A 17,008-nucleotide genomic window follows, 5' to 3' on the forward strand; every position below is an offset into this window, starting at 1 on the left:
TTGTGTGATGGCAGCCCGAGCAGACGAGGACAATGCTGCATAGGCCCACCCTGAGCACAGGCCTGGATTCCTGGCCTCGTCCTGTCCCTGGGTTAGGAGCGTTTCAGCGGCCCGCCCGGGGACGGCTTTCTTTTCTGCCTTGGGAGAGCCCTTCATGCAAGGAGAAGCCTTTGTCCAACGTCCGCGGCAGGTGCACAGGAGGCATCTGGACCATGAAGGAGCCTCAGGGGCCCCAGGACATGGAGTGTTGCATGCCTTGCTTAGCACAGAGTTCCAGAATGTTCCTATGGTCTAGGGCTGCAAGACTGGGGTGTGCCCCGGGGGTTGGGGTCTGTGTGGTGAGGGCTCTGTCTCATCTCAGTAACGAGGACCTTGGGCTTGGAAGTTAAATCTCTAAGGACAGCACCAAAGTTGGATTTGCTCACTAAATTCTGAGTCTTGGCACGCCTGAGTGGCTCAGTCATTAAGCATCTGCCTTCAGCTCAGGTCATGATTCCAGGGTCCTGGGATCAAGTTGCACATTGGGCTCTCTGCTCAGTGGGGAGCCTGCTTCTCCCTCTCCCACTCCCCCTGCTTGTGTTCCCTCTTTCATTGTGTCTCTTTATGGCAAATAAATAAATAAAATCTTTAAAAAAAAAAATTCTCAGTGTTCCAGGGGTCAGGCCCCCTCTGGAATCTGGAAGAAGCTACGGCTCCTGCCCCAGCCAATGCACTCATGCAAGTCTGCAGAGACCTTTGGACGGCTCGCGGAGCCCACCCTGGCCCTCCCCAGCCAGCACCACTGGTCCACTGCGGCCCACTGTGGGGGAGACAGCAGCTTCCCCCGACCATGACCATGGGCTGACAGGGGAACAGAGCTGCCAAGGCTCCGGTGGCCGGGAAGCGAAAACCCAGCATCTGCGAGCTTCAGCCAGCTGGAAGCCAAGGTGAATTCACTTCTCCACTCAGGACCAGGTCACCCTGCAAACATGGGAGCCCCCAAGCTTCTGCTCGACAGACCTTGATAGCTGCTCTCTGCCTCCTGGACACCGCGGGAAGCACGGTGCTCCCTCCTCAGGGGCTCCAAATCTCCCACTCGCTGTTGCCTGCCACTTTCTCCACGTGACCCTGAAGGTCACCTGAAGGGTGCAGGGCGAGGACCTGAGGCACCGTTGGGGGTAGAGCCTAGCTAGAGCATCACCTAGAACCTTCTGGGTCTTTCTAGAGGGACAGTGGGGACTGCCACTTGGGTTTTTTGTTTGTTTGTTTGTTTAAGTCTGCACAACAGGCCCAGGCAAACCTGCTCTATCTACCACAGAGAAGGCTGGAAGGACCCGGTGAGGCCAAAGACATGAAGAGACTTAGAAAAGACAGACATGGCCAAGAAGAATCGTGCTTTCTATGATCTTTCGGATCCAGTGAGGGGGAGGGCCCCTGAAGTGACCATGAGGATCTCTGAGGTGATCATTTCCACACGTGGTCTGGTGCTCACCCGGGGTCCCTGGCACACCCCCTCCACACACACGCACACATGCATACACACACACACAAACACACCCCCCCACGCCAAACGTTCCATTTCCTGTCCTCTGCCTGCCACGGAGGCTGTCTGCTGAGTGACAGCAGCACCTGTTTCCTGTAAAGTCACAATGAGGAGGCCCTGGGGCCTGGTGCCTTCTCTGCTGGGGCCCCAGGGGCAGACCTGGAGAGTCACTGCCCTTGCTGCTCGGGACTTGGGGAGGGCCAACTGGCCTCACATATGAGAACCAGTCTCCCTGCCTGCCTGGCCCGCCTGTCCATTCTGTCCCTGGCACAGCTGCCCCACCACCTCCTGTCCCTTCCCTCCGGGGGCCTTGTGCCTCCAGGCTGAAGGGCGGGGCTCTCATTCACTTTGTAAACAGCTCCTGGACCCCGCTGTGTCCCAGGCTCCATTGTGGTAGTGGTCGTGGTCGCTATTTACTCTCACTGCTATTGCAAGCAGAGCAGAGGTGTCCTTCCTGCTAGGAGGCCGCCTGCCAGTTTGCAAAGGGCTCACCGGTAACTCATTTGGTCCTCAGCCCGGCTGCTTATAGGGTGAGCTGCCCCGAGCCACGCAGCTGGGAAGCAGCAGAGCCTGGAGGGAACCCAGGTCCCTTCCCAAGCATTCGGGGACGGGAGTCCTGTTCTTGCTACGGTATTCCGGGATTCCTGTCCGTTATAGGACTGCTGTCCTTAAATTGTGATCAGAAAGGACCCAGCAATATGGCAGGCTAGAAAACCTGAATACCTCCCCAGGACCGACGGCCCAAAACGCCGCATACAATTTAACAAAGCGTTGTTTAAACGCAGACCCGGGTGTGCACACACCAAGGGAAGAGACATCACGTGGACCCCAAGCAAAGACTGTAGATTGTTAAACCCACGGGTGTGCTTGGGGTCAGTGCAAAGGCCGGAAGAGGAAGCAGGACTTCGGGCCCAGAGGAGGCGGAGGCAAATGCCCAATGTCAGAACCCTTAGGGGTGAACCAGAAAAATCTCCTCATATGCAAAATACAAGAGAGAAGTCTGGGTTTCCTCTGGGGCTCTGGGATAAAAATAAAACCAAACAAATAGAAAAAAACAAACAAACAAAAAACAATCACCTTTCAGAGTATGGATCCAGGAGCCTCTGGAATAATTTTGGCTTGGGGTTCAAGTTTGGAAACAGAAACTCCCCAGCGAACACATGGACACGAACAGAGGAATCACGCAGGTGAATTCCCAGGGGAGCCTGGCTGAGGCAAACACAGGCCACTTAGGGGCCAGGCCCCAGCCACAGGGGTTCTGCAGACAGAGTGCCGCTTGGGGCGAGCTCACGGCTCCAAACCACAAAGTCCCCAAGGAAATGATCTGCCCTCTCAGGAGACCCTACGCACAGCAGCGTCAGGCTCCGGAACCTCAGCTACCCGAACAGCATGGTGGCGACTGCAAACTGCACGCAGTGAGAACGCTGACAGATAGAGCCCCGATCCGGACGGAGGGCAACATTTACACGATGGCAGAAAGAACAGTGGAGATCATAAAACAAAATTACAATTTCTTTTAAAAATACTAATTGAAATTGGTAATTCAATGGACTGGTTAAAAATCAAGAATATATGGGCCCATTGGGCCGTGCTGGGCGGGGCGTCTGCTTGACATGCTCTCTCTCTCCCTCTGCCCCTCCCCCTGCTTGCATGCTCTCAATCAAACAATCAATCAATCAAATCTGTACTAAAAAGAGGGCAAGGATATAGCGATGTGTGGAGGTGGGGACAAAGAATGGGCAGAAGGATTGAGGGGGAAGGTCCGGAGAGGTGGCTGATCCCCGAGGGGGTCGTGCGCGGATGGAGAGGTGGGGATTACGGAACATGAGCTTGGTTAGGCTGGTGGGAGGTGACTGACCAGTAGACTGACCGGTAAGTGAGTCAACAGCAGGAGGGCGCCTACACAGAGACATGGCTGGGGGGCGGGGCAAGCGGCAGAGGGGTGGGGGCAGGAGAGCCAACAGCAGGTCAGGTAGGTTAGTGAGGGAGGAGACAGACAGGGAGTGGGTAGGCGCAGGGGTGGCTCGCTGCAGGGCGGGGGCCAGCGGATGAGTGGGTGTTGGGGGGCAGCACCACAGACAGTGAGTACATGAGCGGACGTCCAGGGTGGGGTGGGGGGGGCGGACGCTCAGGGAGCGAGTGCTTAGCTGTGTGGGTAAAGGGCAGGGGTGAACGACGCAGGGGCGAAGCTGGAGCCCGCCACACCTCACGCACCTGGGCTTTGGCCTTCACCGCCCCGTACTCGGCCTTCATCCTCTTCTGGGCCTCTTCGTCCACGCTGGGGTCCCCGATCCTGCTGAACAGGGAGCCCGCCTCCTCCAGCAGCCGGTCCAGGAGCACGGCCTGGTTGTCCACGTTGTGCAGCAGCACCTGGGCGTGGCTCAGCTGCCACTGCTTCTCCTTCAGGCCCACCTGCAGCTCCACGGGGGCCTCCAGCGCCACCGTCATCTTCTGGAACCAGCGGTAGAACTCATCGCGAGCCAGCAGGTACTCGCTCCAGTGGAGCCACACCCACTCGATGCGGCTGCGGACAGAGCGGCGGGAGGCTGTGAACTGCCGCATCCAATACCGTCCAGAGTGCGGGAGTATGGGGGGGCTTGTCCCCGGCTCCGGGGGGGGCGCAGCGCATTGGGGGCCTGCATGTGGGTTCAGAGGGGCCACGAACTGGCTGCATCTCCCTCACTCCTCACCCGCCTCAGTTTCCCCATCTGTAACATGGAGATGGTCTCATCTATGCAGCATCTATCCAACATCGAACTACTTTGTAATTCTAAGTGAAGGGGCTTGCAAAGCCCACAGCACCGGGCCAAGTCACCCCAGGCACTCGCCAGTGTGGTTTCATAAAGACGGAGGGGACGCTGCTAGCTCCCACGGCCGGACCCACCGTGCCTTGCTCTTGACATTGGTTACCCTCTTTCCTCTTCTCAACCACCTTCGAGGATCACTTGATCACACCCTGATCCAGGGGAGGAGCCTGGCGCTCAGAGAGGTCAAGTAACTTTCCCAAGACCACACAGCAAGTCACCACAGCAGAACAAGGGGCAATCTCAGGTCTGTCTAATCCCCCACCCCTCATTGGCTCCCAGGTCTAGGCGGACAATCTAGGCTAAACTGCTATCAAGTTAATTTTCACTCTGCCATTCTGCTGAAGGACGAACACACGGCAAGTCTGCTAAGAACTAATTGTTGGCAAAACACGACTGGCTCCTACTGTCTATTATCATCATTAATGATGATTAATTAGATTAATCATCATTAATGATGATTATAATTAGAAAGAGGTAGGCAGCACTGGCCAAAATCCCCAGAGAATGCCCTGTTCCCAGCAACCCCAGGACTGGAGAAATGTCTCCTGGGCAGAGGACCCCAGGACAGTGCAGTGGTGGACAAGGAGGGTCCCCAGTAGGGTCCCCAGCCACCCTACCTGTGACAGTGAATCATGTAGGTGACTGTCTCCTCCCACTGGGCTTTGATGTCCTTCAGCTGGGCCAGGATTGGGGGCTTCTGGTCCTCATGGCAGCACGCCAGGAGGGTTTCAGCCGCCCGCAGCACAAGGTCCACCTTCACACGTCCCTCCGGCTCCAGCTGGCACAGTTTCTGTCATGGACACAAAAGCCAGTTTCCAGGGGTGAGACAAAGAAAGTACAAGTGGACAGAACCTTGGCAAGACACTGGCATGATGGCAAGAGCCAGGCCTTGGAGGTCAGCGGGGCTGGGTTCTCACCATAGCCCCTGCCTCCTTCTCCCATGACCGTGGGCAGCCAGCTAGTGGCCCTGAGGTCGGAAGCCGGGAGCCACAGAGCTGACCACGCCCCCGCAGAGCTGTCAGATGGTGTCATAAGTTCCTTCCCTTTCCCACTTGGCCATTTCCAGCTCTGTGAGCTCAGACAAGCGGCATTAGCGCCCAGGAACCCGGGACTTGGTTTTCTCATTTGTAAAATGGGGTCATTTATAGTAACTAGCTCCCCAATTTTTCTTTCATTGTTGTTTTTCAGTATAAAATGAGAAAATGCAAGGTCCATGTCACAGTGTGTGGGGCCGTGAGAATCTGTCTCTCAGGTCTACTGGCGGGCGTGGGCTTGACCAAGGGCTCTCAGCTGCTCCCTCCAGGGACCAAGCAGGAACATCAAGGCAAGCTCCTCTGATGGGTGCCTGGTCCGGGAGGCCCCGCAGCCTGACCAGGCTCCCTTAGAACCACACCGCAGTCCCAGACACTCCCTGATCCCCTGGACTGGGGGGTCGGACCTCCGTCAGACTGACCTTGCCCCTCCCAGCCTGATGGGGATCCCAATTTACTTTCTCTCATAAATGTTTCCCTATCAAACATACTGAGATTTAAAAAAAAAAATTAATTTAAATTCAATGTAATTACCATAAAATGTATTATTATTAGTTTCAGAAGTAGAGTTTAGTGATGTGTCAGTTGCATAGAACACCCAGGGCTCCTTCCATCGCGTGCTCGCGTGCCCTCCTCAATGCCCATCACCCAGTTACCCAGCCCCGCCCCCAGCAACCCTCAGTTTGTTTCCTATGATTAAGAGTCTCTCATGGTTTGTCTCCCTCTCTGATTTCATCTTATTTTACTTTTCCTTCCCTTCCCCTAGGTTCACCTGTTTTGTTTCTTAAATTCCACATATCAATGAAATCATGTGGTATTTGTCTTTCTGTGACTTATTTTGCTTAGCCTAATACCCTCTAGTTCCATCCATAATGTTGCAAATGGCAAGATTTCATTTCTTTTGATGGCTGCATAGTATTCCATTGTGTATATATACCACATCTTCTTTATCCATCCATCTGTCCATGGACATCTGGGCTCTTTCCATAGTTTGGCTATTGTGGACATTGCTGTTATAAACACTGGGGGGCACGTGCCCCTTTGGATCATTGTGTTTGTATCCTTCGGATAAATACCTAGTAGTGCAATTGCTGGGTCATAGGGTAGCTCTGTTTTTGACTTTTCGAGGTACTTCCATGCTGTTTTCCAGAGTGGCTGCACCAGCTTGCATTCCCACCAAAAGTGTAGGAAGGTTCCCCTTTCTCCACATCCTCACCAATACCTGTCGTTTTCTGACTTGTTAATTTTATTAACACACCATTCTAACTGGTGTGAGGTGGTATCTCACTGTGGTTTTGATCTGTATTTCCCTGATGCTGAATGATGTTGAGCACATGGTTTTTTTCACGTGTCTGTTGGCCATTTGCATGTCTTCTTTGGAGAATTGTCTGGGCAAGTGTGCTGGCCATTTCTGGACTGGATTTTTTGTTTTTTTGAATGTTGAGTTTGATAAGTTCTTTTTAGATTTTGGATATTAGCCCTTTTTCTGATAAGACATTTGCAAATATCTTCTGCTATTCTGTAGGCTGCCTTCTAGTCTTGCTGACTATTTCCTTTTCTGTGCAGAAGCTTTTTTATCTTGATGAAGTCCCAATAGTTCAGTTTTGCCTTTGTTTCTCTTGCCTTCAGAGACGTGTCTAGCAAGAAGTTACTGTGGCTGAGGTCGAAGAGGTTGCTGCCTGTGTTCTGCTCTTGAATTTTGATGGATTCCTGTCTCACATTGAGGTCCGTCATCCATTTTGAGTCTATTTTTATGTGTGGCATAAGGAAATGGTCCAGTTTCATTCTTCTGCATGTGGCTGTCCAATTTTCCCAACATCATTTGTTGAAGACACTGTCTTTTTTCCACTGGACATTCTTCCCTGCTTTGTCGAAGATTAGTTGACCACAGACTTGAGGGTCCATTTCTGGGCCCTCTATTCTGTTCAACTGATCTTTCTGTCTGTTTTTGTGCCAGTGCCATACTGTCTTGATGATTACAACTTTGTGATAGAGCTTGAAGTCCAGAATAGTGATCCTGCCAACTTCGGTTTCTTTTTCAACATCACTTTCGCTCTTTGGGGTCTTTCTGATTCCATACACATTGTAGGATTGTTTGTTCCAGCTCTGTGAAAAATGTCAATAGTATTTTGGTAGGGATTGCATTGAACATGTAGATTGCTTTGGGTAGCACAGACATTTTAACGTTTGTTCTTCCAGTCCATGAGCATGGAATGTTTTTTTTTTTTTTTTTTTAAAGATTTTATTTATTTATTTGACAGAGATCATGAGTAGGCAGAGAGGCAGGCAGAGAGAGAGAGAGGAGGAAGCAGGCTCCTGCTGAGCAGACAGCCTGATGCGGGACTCGAGCCCAGGACCCCGAGATCATGACCTGAGCCGAAGGCAGCGGCTTAACCCACTGAGCCACCCAGGCACCCTGGAATGTTTTTCTATTTCTTTGAGTCTCCCTCAATTTCTTTCATGAGTGTTCTATAGTTTTCAGAGTATAGACCCTTTACCTCTTTGGTTAGGTTTACTCCTAGGTATCTTATGGGTTTTGATGTAGTTATAAATGGGGTCGATTCCCTGATTTCTGTTTCTTCTGCTTCATTGTTAGTATATAGAAATGCAGCTGACTTGTGTGCACCGATTTTATATCCTGTGACTTTGCTGAATTCATGTAGCAGTTCTAGCAATTTTTTGCTGGAGGCTTTCAGTTATCTACATAGAGAATCATGTGATCTGCCAAGACAGACAGAGTGATTTCTTCTTTGCCAATTTGTATGCCTTTTGTTTCTTTCTGCTCCCTGATGCTGAGGCCAGGATTCCCAGTATTAAACCATCTTGAGCTTTTATCTCACCTTGGCCTTGGCCTCTTGGAGGACCCAGATTAACACACCACGTGTAGCAATTAGCATGCCTTTGATTAACAGCAGATCATCTCCTTATTAACTGGCATTATTTACTTCTGTGGCCACTAAAGTGTGGTCTCTGTAATAAAAGGACAACTGGATTCCAATTCCAAAGCCACTCCCTCCTACCTCGTGACTTTCATCACAGTACTTAAGACTCTCCAGGCCTGTAAAATGCGAGCCTGATGCCATCCAGGGTCATGGTCACACTCCCTGATGCAGGGAGAGCCCCGGGCGCACCATCACCTGGCCATGCTCCACTGTCAGCTACCAACTGTCCACTGGTAGCTCTGACTTTTCCCACCTTTGATCCCTGTTCGGTGACAGCATGTTTGCTTACCGCTCAAGCTTTCTTGTCCCACCAGCCTTCTCGGCATGAAGCCCCAGGGGGCTGGCTTTCTGGGACCCTTCTCTGCGGTGGGCACTGGGACCGGGTGAGGGACGCCAGATGCCACTTCACTGATGGCTGTGTGCCCCCAGGCAGGTCCACGGATCATTCTGGGCCTCCCTTTCACACCCTGAGATAGTGACAACAATCCCCACTTGGTCTACCTCATAGGGTTAGGCCATTAATCTAAACAAATATAGTTACTTAAAACATTGCTGGGTTAATATACTTTGTAAAAGGTTGAGATATGATGTAGGGCCTTTTCCAACACGTGCAAATGGGCAGAGGTGTCAGCCCTTGTCACCTTCTAGGAGAATGGTCACCAGTTACGGTGATGACGATGGGAGAGGCCTGTTCTCCTCCCTGTACTCTCAAAGAGTGACATTGAACAAGCTCCTTCCTCAGGCTCCCTGTGGTCTGTGAGCATCGGGGCTGGTGGTACAGGCAGAGTGGAGAGCAGGGAGCTACCCCAAGAGGGGAAAAGAGGTTTTGTTTGCTTTGGGGCCTGGCCAAGCAGGGGGATACAGCAGGACCCCAAAGAACCCTACAGAGCTGCTGGGTCCCTCTCAGTATCAGGCTGTGATGTGGAAGACAAAGACCCCCTAGAAGTTAGCATGGACTAAAGATCTGGGGGCCCCTGTGGAACGTTCTGGGCTGAGGGAGATTCCCCACCCCCTGCACAGACCATGTCATTCCACTCAGGAGAAGGGGTTCCGCAGTGAAGCTCAGGATGAATTTCTTGTCATCTCAGAGATCTAATTTGATGAAGGGCCCGAAATTTCTGACCCCCAGTGTTGAGGAGTAGACGGAATGCCCACACCCTGAGCTTACAAGAGGGGTGCCCCGCTAATGGCAGCTTCATAGGCAAGGGCGCTGGGAACCCACAGAAACCTGGAGGCTTGCGGGACAGTTCTCCACAGCAGTGGGGGCGGCCTCCTCATACCTGCCCCCCAAATGGGGCTCCGTCAGAATCTGGCTCTGTAAACCCAAGGGGCCAGTGGCTGGGGGGTAAGACGCTGAGCTCAGTCTCACCCCCAGAGAGAGAGCACCAACCAGGCCTGGAACAACGACCCCTTTACCACAACCTAGTGTCCTGACGGTGTGACCTCCTATAGGCCTCTGGCCCTTTGCTCTCCTGCCTCCTCGGCTCGGAGAGGTGCAGGCTGGATGGAGGGGACACGGCAGACCTCTCAAACCTCTGCCCTTTGCAGGGGAGGGACTCTGAGGTTTCCCTACCAAACAGGGGAGAGCTGGCCAAGCCCAAGGCAGACAGAATGCCAGCCCCTCCTGGCCCAAAGCAGAAACATCTGCCCCCAAACCAAAATATCAACCAGTCGGGTAGTTCCCGGCCTGGGGCCGGGAGGCTGGGCCTAAGATTTAAGAAGCCGATTCCACCTTCCTTCACTGCTGTCAGGACAACGCTCTCTGGCTGGTGGGAAGCTCTTTTACAGCCGATCAAAGGCAAGATCTAGGAGTGCTTGGCAGGAGGTGCTGGCCAGCTGGGAAGGGGCACTCGACCTGCAGCTACAGAATGATCCTGCTTAAGGAGCCAGTGAGAGTCACAGTCTGGTGGGGGCTGGATGGGGCGAAAACCTCAGGGGAGAGGAGAACAACCCGATAGGAAAGCTGGAGGAACAGGGTCAGTCTGGGCTTTCATCAATGCAGCCAGAATGAGACAGGAACTGTGCTGGGTACTATGCTTAGTGCTATGCTGGGCACTGTGTGCAGTACTGTGTTGGGTACTGACTTGGACACTGAGCTGAGTATTATGCCAGGCACTACAGTGGGTAATATACTGGGCATTGTACTGGGCACTGTGCTGGGTAGTATGCTCAGTGCTATGTTGGGCACTATGGTGGGTACTGTGTTCAGTACTGTGTTGAGTACTGTGCTGGGTACTGTGTGTAGTACTGTGCTGGGTATTACGCTGGGCATATGCTGGGCACTGTGTTGAGTACTATGCTTGGTACTGAGTTGAGCACTGTGCTGGGTATTATGCTGGGTGCTATGCTGGGTACGATGCTAGGTACTATATTGGGTACTATTCTCAGTACTCTGCTGGGTACTGTGTTGGGTCCTGGGGTCCAGGATGAACCAATACAGCCCAGGGCTTGCAGGGTGTGGTGGAGTCTGCAGCCAAGAGCACAGAGGACTGTAAATGAGCCACAGACACAACAAGGTAATGACCAGAGTTCCAAGGAGGGACGTGGGGAAACCCAAGGAGGCTTTATGAGGAGGTGGCATTGGCGCCAGCTCTTAGTGACATGCAAGCTTCTATGACGGGGGCTTGAGCAGAGGTAGAGGAGCACGAGGTATTCAGGCACAGTGCGTCCAGCACTTGGAAGCCAAGTCCTAGGGAACGAAGCCTGTTTCTGACCATAGCTGGGCAGGGGGGGTCTGGAAGCCAGCCAGGAAGCAGCCCAGCAGGGACGTGGCCCCAGAGCAGGGCCACGGAGGCTGGGAACCAGAGGGCAAAGAGAGGAGATGCTGGGCACCAGGGGACCAGCTCCTGGAGGCTCGGGCGCAGGCAGGGAGGGTCAGCACGCACCCATTCCTGCATCGAAACCACAAGAAACTACCTCACCCACCGGCCCAGCTCTGCCAGGGGTCCTGCACTTGGCCAAGGGCCCCAGTAAGCCATTTGCCTCCCTGTTCCCTCCACCCCACCTCCACCCCAACACTCTTAAGCTCCAGGTGTTCCAGAAACTCCCGAGGCACCACAGCCACGCAAGGATTCGAACCCCAGCCTGCCAGAGCCCTAGTTCCCAGAGTGACACTCTCCAGTCTCCCTTCCCAGAAGGCTTCCACCACCCTGGGGGTCCTTGAGCTGCACGAGGGGGAGAGGACCCTCCCTGCACTCTGCAGGAGGGCATGCGACTCACTCCTGGCCACAGAGCTATGAGGTGTCACAGCTGGATTGGAACTGACACCCTGGCCCCTCCAGAAAATGATTACCAGGAACACACATCACTGAGCTGGGGTGGCGGGGGGGGGCCCACAAGGGAGACCCCGAGACCCCAGAGAGAGGTCCCAGGGACTGGGGAGGTGGTAAAGTCCCTAGCAGCTCCCTTCCCCAGATGGCAGGAGAGAAATGTTTTCTTTCTTATTGCGAAATTGGTTTTGAAATGTCAGAGCCCAGAACGGAGCATGCCTGAGCCCCGTGGGAGAGCCGGTGGTAGAAGACCCAGGACACGACCCCTCCCCCCAGTCTCCAGGGGTGGGCACAGGCTCTTCCTCAGGACGACCCCCTCCTCGGCTTACCACCCCGCCTCACAGCACCAGAGGGTGATGACCTGCCGGTATACGGGTGCCAGGTCCAAAGGGATGGGTAGTACCGACACAGCGGGTACATACAGGGCTGTAGTGTTCCAGGACTGAGAGCATCAGGAGCTGGGCTGCAGGTGGAGAGGTGGGGTGGGGGAGGTGGTATTTCATTTCACAAGCACACCCACACCCACACTCAGTAAAGGGTGTTCCAAGTAGAGGCAAGAGCACAGGCCAGAGGCCTGCTAAGCGAACATCTAGGCTGTCTGCCAACAGGAGAGGACATGTGCTTGCTCAGGCTGACGGCTGGAGCAGCTGAGGCCGGAAAGCAGGGCCGAATAGGCAAGAGCAGACTTGGACACCAGGTGAAGTCTGGGTTTTCTTTGGTGGGCAACAGGGAGCCATGGAAGGTTTTAGAGGAGGAGAATCCCATCATAACATCAGGACACCCTGTGTGGCGTGGATTCTGGGCACACCTGTCCCCCTTTAGGTCGTGGGCCCTGGGGTAAGGTGGACCTCGCCTGCCTCTACTGCCCCAGGCCCCTGCATGGGGATGGCCAGCGACGCTCAGGACTCATGCCTGGGTTCAAGCCCCAACGAGGTCAGTTTCTGGAGCTTTGGCTCATCACTGTGTCCAGGAATCACATGTTGCTATTGACAAGTGGGTACAGGGCTTTTGTAAAATAAACGTGAAAGCGGAGAGCGCTGCCTGGAGGAACTGACAGGCGGTGAATGAAGGTCGTGCCCCCGCTCTCAGGGATCTGGGAGGACGAATCATTGGATACGTGCCTCCTGGTGGCAATCACGGTGCTGCTGATGGGGAAGGCCAAGTCTGACACGGGAAGGGGCTTCGGGCTGCTAGCTCCCCTCCCCTGGGGAAGTCCTTCAATCCCAGACCCTCCGAATTTCCAAACCACCATCCCCCCTGTTGCGGAAGAGACATCCAAGCCCCCCAGCTTGGTGCTCTAGGCTGTCCCCCACTGACCCCCTAACCACCTCTCTGGCCCTATCCCCTGCTTCTGCCTGACACTCGGTACTGTCCTAACACTAGCCCTGTTAGGGCTCCAAGTGTGGGCTTCGGGCTCTGCTCACCTCCAGGCCTTTCTTACTTGTTCCCTCTGCCTGGAGCCCCCTCCTCCCCACCCCCACCCCTGCAGTCCCCCACTCGACTACCTCCTCTGTACTGGAGCTTCAGCAGTAAAGTCGCTTGTCCCTAGAGAATGCTCTTGATCTCCCAGGCTGGGAGACACAACCTCCCTGGGGTTCTTCAAGAGCCCCGGGTTCTCCGCTCACTTCACTGTCCAATTGGGAAGCATTTGATCATAGGACATTCGATCACCTGGGAGTCCCAAGGCCGTGGTCTGCGGCCTGCCGCAGGGGAAGCTAGTGAAAAAATGTGACTCAAAAGGGCAGGTCTCTGGTCCAGCAGAGTCAGGCACTGAAGGTATGAGAAGCACATTCTGAGATAATTAGCACCATCCCTTTCTAGAAGGGAAGTAGATGGAGGCCCAACAGGGCCAAATGACTGGCTGGTGCTCACACAACCAAGCAAGAAGCCGAGCTGGGATTTGAACCCAAGATGTCCAGACTCCATAGCCTGGCCTCACTCAAATCCAGTGAGCTGTTCTATGGGAAGAGTGTCAGAGGAACCAGAACGCCCTGCTTTCTGCCCTGCCGGGCACAGTTTTATTGTGAATAGCATCTCTGGTCATCAGAGGAGCACATGAGGCTCTAGGGAAACAGAAAGCTCATCTGACAAGGCCTCAGAAGATTCGAATTCCAGGAGAGAATGTCCTACCCAGAGACGGTTCCAATGTGGACGAGTCACATGACCTAGGCCTCAGTTTCCCCATATGTAACTGAGGCTCTTCCTTCACAATGTTGTGTTGAACCTGAAATGATCAGCCTTACAAAGGTGATATAAATTTCTTCATTTAGACCATCCATTTCTAAAAAGAGCATTAGATATTTTCAGAAAGATACACCAAATCAGTAAGACTGCATGAAAAAAAGAAAGCAACCCAGGACAGTGGGTGTGGGGTCAGCTCGACTTCTAGCCTGGTCGGGAGATCGGTTTGTGTCGGAGAAGGTCAGCTGCCCTTAAGAGTGACCATTGTTAGGTGACAAGTTAGAATTGCAGGATATTCCGATGGAGGTGACCTGAGAGACGTGTCCGTCACGGCTTTGCTCAGAGATGGGAAACTGAGGCCCAGAAAGGGAGAGGGACTTGACTAAGGTCACACAGCACATTAGCATCAGCATAGAGAGTCTAACTCAGGTCTCTGATTCATGCTGATGTTCCTGCCTTGTCCCCAGGCCCGGAGCAGATGCCCATGGATGGGGGCAGCACAGTGCCAGGCCAGGCCCCGGGCACCAGCACTTCTAGTAGGCACAGCACCACAGACCCTGAGCCCTGCCTTGTGAGGAGCAAGGCCAGACCCTGGCCCTGGGGTCACTTCTCGCTGGGCAGAACCAACCTCCTGAAGGCCGATCTGGACCCACCCAGACCTGGAAGGGACGTCCGGCTCAGGGACTCAGGGAAACAGGAGGATGCTAGAGACCCACCTGGCCGCATGGAGCCTCTGCTGGTGCAGAAGAACCAGACGGCCACTGAGAGAGCATGGTCCCAGGACCAGCAGCAATTGCGTCACCCGGATCATGTTAGCAATACCGTTGGCGGGGAGGGGGACCGGGGGGGGGGGCTGCCCTGACCTCCCAGATCACAATCGGCACTCCAACCCAAATCCCCGGGAGATTCCAGCACATCCAAGTTTGAGACACACCCCTGCCATTTATCAGCCCCGAAACCTGAGGCCTGAAGGGGGAGGGACCCAGCCAAGGCCATGGGGCCACGGAAGCCCCGGCCTCTGCATACCTCGGTCTCCCGCAGCCTGGCCTCCAGGGCCGCCCGGGGCCCCTGGGTGTTGTCGTTGACCTGCAGTCGCTCCTGCACGGCCTTCATCCACTTGAGGGCGTCCTCCACGCTCCTGTCGAAGCCCTCCTGGGGCGGCTGAGTCATGGCACCTGTGGGGGCTGAAGGCAGGACCACATGAGATCCGGCCGGCGGGTGAGAACGTCGGGTAGTGTTGGTGGGGATGGAACCGACACTGGGGACAGACCCGCAGCCCACCAGCGCCCCTCCTGGTGCTCCCACTCGGCTGCACAGTCCTCCAAAGGACCACAGAGGAGACCCCCGGGGTCTCTCCTATGGGAGAGCGGGCCCTGGGCGCCGGGCTGGCAGACATCCTCCCCAGCCTCTCGGCGCCCTGCCTCCCGCTCACCCTAGCTGGGGACTCAGGACCAACCCTCTTCTGTCTCTGTGGGTTGAAGCCCCTCCAAAGGAGAATCCCAAAACACATACAGTCTGAGATGCCCATGACACATAATGAATCATGATCTCAATGGATCGAGTAGTCTCACCCTGAGAAATAATTTTTGGCATCACGCAAGCTGAGGTCAGCCCCAGAATCCCACCTGAATATTACTGGCTCAGGGCTGGGGACGGGCCCCATCCGCCAGGGGTCTTGTTGTTAGCTCTCCACGAACTTGGGTCCATGGGGGACAATCACTGGTGTTTTTCCGCTGAGCCACAGACCACCTAGCTTGTGGTGGCCACGGACATTCAACTGACCCACCTGCTCTGCCGCCTTAAGGGAAGCCCTGAAGCCTGGATCCCGGAGCTAAAGCAGCCCTTCCTATGGTGCCCCCCACTCCCTCGCCCTTACCTTTCAGCGGCAGACACCAGGGCTCAGATTTTCACCCGTAACTTTCCTAGAATCCCACTAAACCCAGGCAAAACTATTCTGTATTCCAGCTCTAGTTGTCTGCTTATACCACGATAACCGACTTCAGATTAAAGTTATTTATATCTGCATCTTACGGGAGGGGATTGTGTGTAGCTTATCCCCAACCTCCCATAACGCCTCTGCCAATGTTGAGACGGCCCAGAACTGGTATGAAGTTTAAGGCACCGAAAAACGAATGTAGCATTGGTTAAAATGGCAAATGAAGCAAAATTGGAAAAACCCAAATGCCCAGCAGTGGGCATTAGTGAAGGGATGCAGGGTTCCCCGCCTTTAGGATATTATGCAGCCCACGAAAAGTACGCTTAAAATGAATGGATGATGGAGAATTTTTACACTATAACAACACCAAAACATTCGGCAAAATTGTATGTTTAGTAGTTACAACACTACACTAAAAGCAAACAGAGCCACAAAAAACTAAGCTCCTGGGGAAAGGTTAGGCAGTCGGGCCACGACGGGTCCACGTGACTGACTGCAGGGGGCGTGGCCCACAGTGGCTGAAGCCACATCCCACGTGACCTCAGGCCTCTCTTTTCCTGGCACAGTGTCCTTGGAGGCTGCTCCGGTAGAGACTGTTGGCCTGTGGATGGTGGAAACATAGAGTTGGAAGCTTCGGTTTCCTTATTTTTCCACAGGCACTTTGGGAATTTTCTAGAAAGAGCAACCACCCCTTTAAAAATAAAAATTTTAAAAAAACACAACAGTTTCTTCACAAGGTTGAACTGCATGTTGGCTCTGTCCTCGATCATCAGCTTGTGGTCCAACAAGTCTTGACGGAGGGCCTGAGGCTCTAAGCTCCCACCCAGGGCCGGCACAGGCTGGGCTGTGTCCCCAGCGTGCAGGGGACGGGCCTTCACCGCCGACGCAGGCGGTCCGCACGGGGACCTGGGCCTGCAGTTAGGAGCTCAGCGTCCCAGCCTGTTGTTTTCCTTTCAGAGCTGTTTTGATTTTTTTTTTCTAACAATTTAATAAGTTCCCTGAAGCCACTCCCTGTCTTTGAATGCTCCGTTTGTAAAGCACAGTAGAATGTGTGGGCGCTTAAATTGGGTTCATTGTGTCTTTAATCTCCCGCCTAGTGTGGGACTTGATTGGCTTCCAGAAAGTTCAGCTTTTACATAACTTTACAAAGCAAGGCAGGGGAGGGGCAGAGAGGAGTCTCCCAGAGTTTCTGGGGGCAGGACCGCTGGCAAGAACTTTCTTCATTGCCACACGGCCTGAGAGAGGCTTGGGAGAGCCCTTCTGGCGGCAAATGCCCAGGGCCTGTAAGGCAGGGTGATTTGGAGACCCCGATGTACACTG

At 54.0% G+C, this 17,008-nt stretch overlaps 1 protein-coding gene across 3 annotated transcripts in view; it reads right to left on the reverse strand.

Moving 5' to 3' along the window:
- SYNE3 (spectrin repeat containing nuclear envelope family member 3) overlaps positions 1-17,008 on the reverse strand; it is an 86,625-nt gene that overhangs the window by 40,125 nt on the left and 29,492 nt on the right. For 2 of the 3 annotated variants that reach the window (XM_059183031.1, XM_059183032.1), the window contains 3 exons: positions 14,779-14,936; positions 4,947-5,119; positions 3,737-4,046 (listed from right to left, as the gene is read on the reverse strand). In XM_059183031.1, coding sequence (XP_059039014.1) covers positions 3,737-4,046; positions 4,947-5,119; positions 14,779-14,922 — 627 coding nt within the window. In that variant the 5' untranslated portion in view covers positions 14,923-14,936. Of the gene's footprint in view, positions 1-3,736; positions 4,047-4,946; positions 5,120-5,246; positions 5,300-14,778; positions 14,937-17,008 lie in introns of those variants that run through there. The other variant, XM_059183030.1, reaches the window with a different exon arrangement.

The sequence above is a fragment of the Mustela lutreola genome, chromosome 7 (assembly GCF_030435805.1).
Source record: "Mustela lutreola isolate mMusLut2 chromosome 7, mMusLut2.pri, whole genome shotgun sequence".
NCBI classification, from domain to species: Eukaryota; Metazoa; Chordata; class Mammalia; order Carnivora; family Mustelidae; genus Mustela; species Mustela lutreola.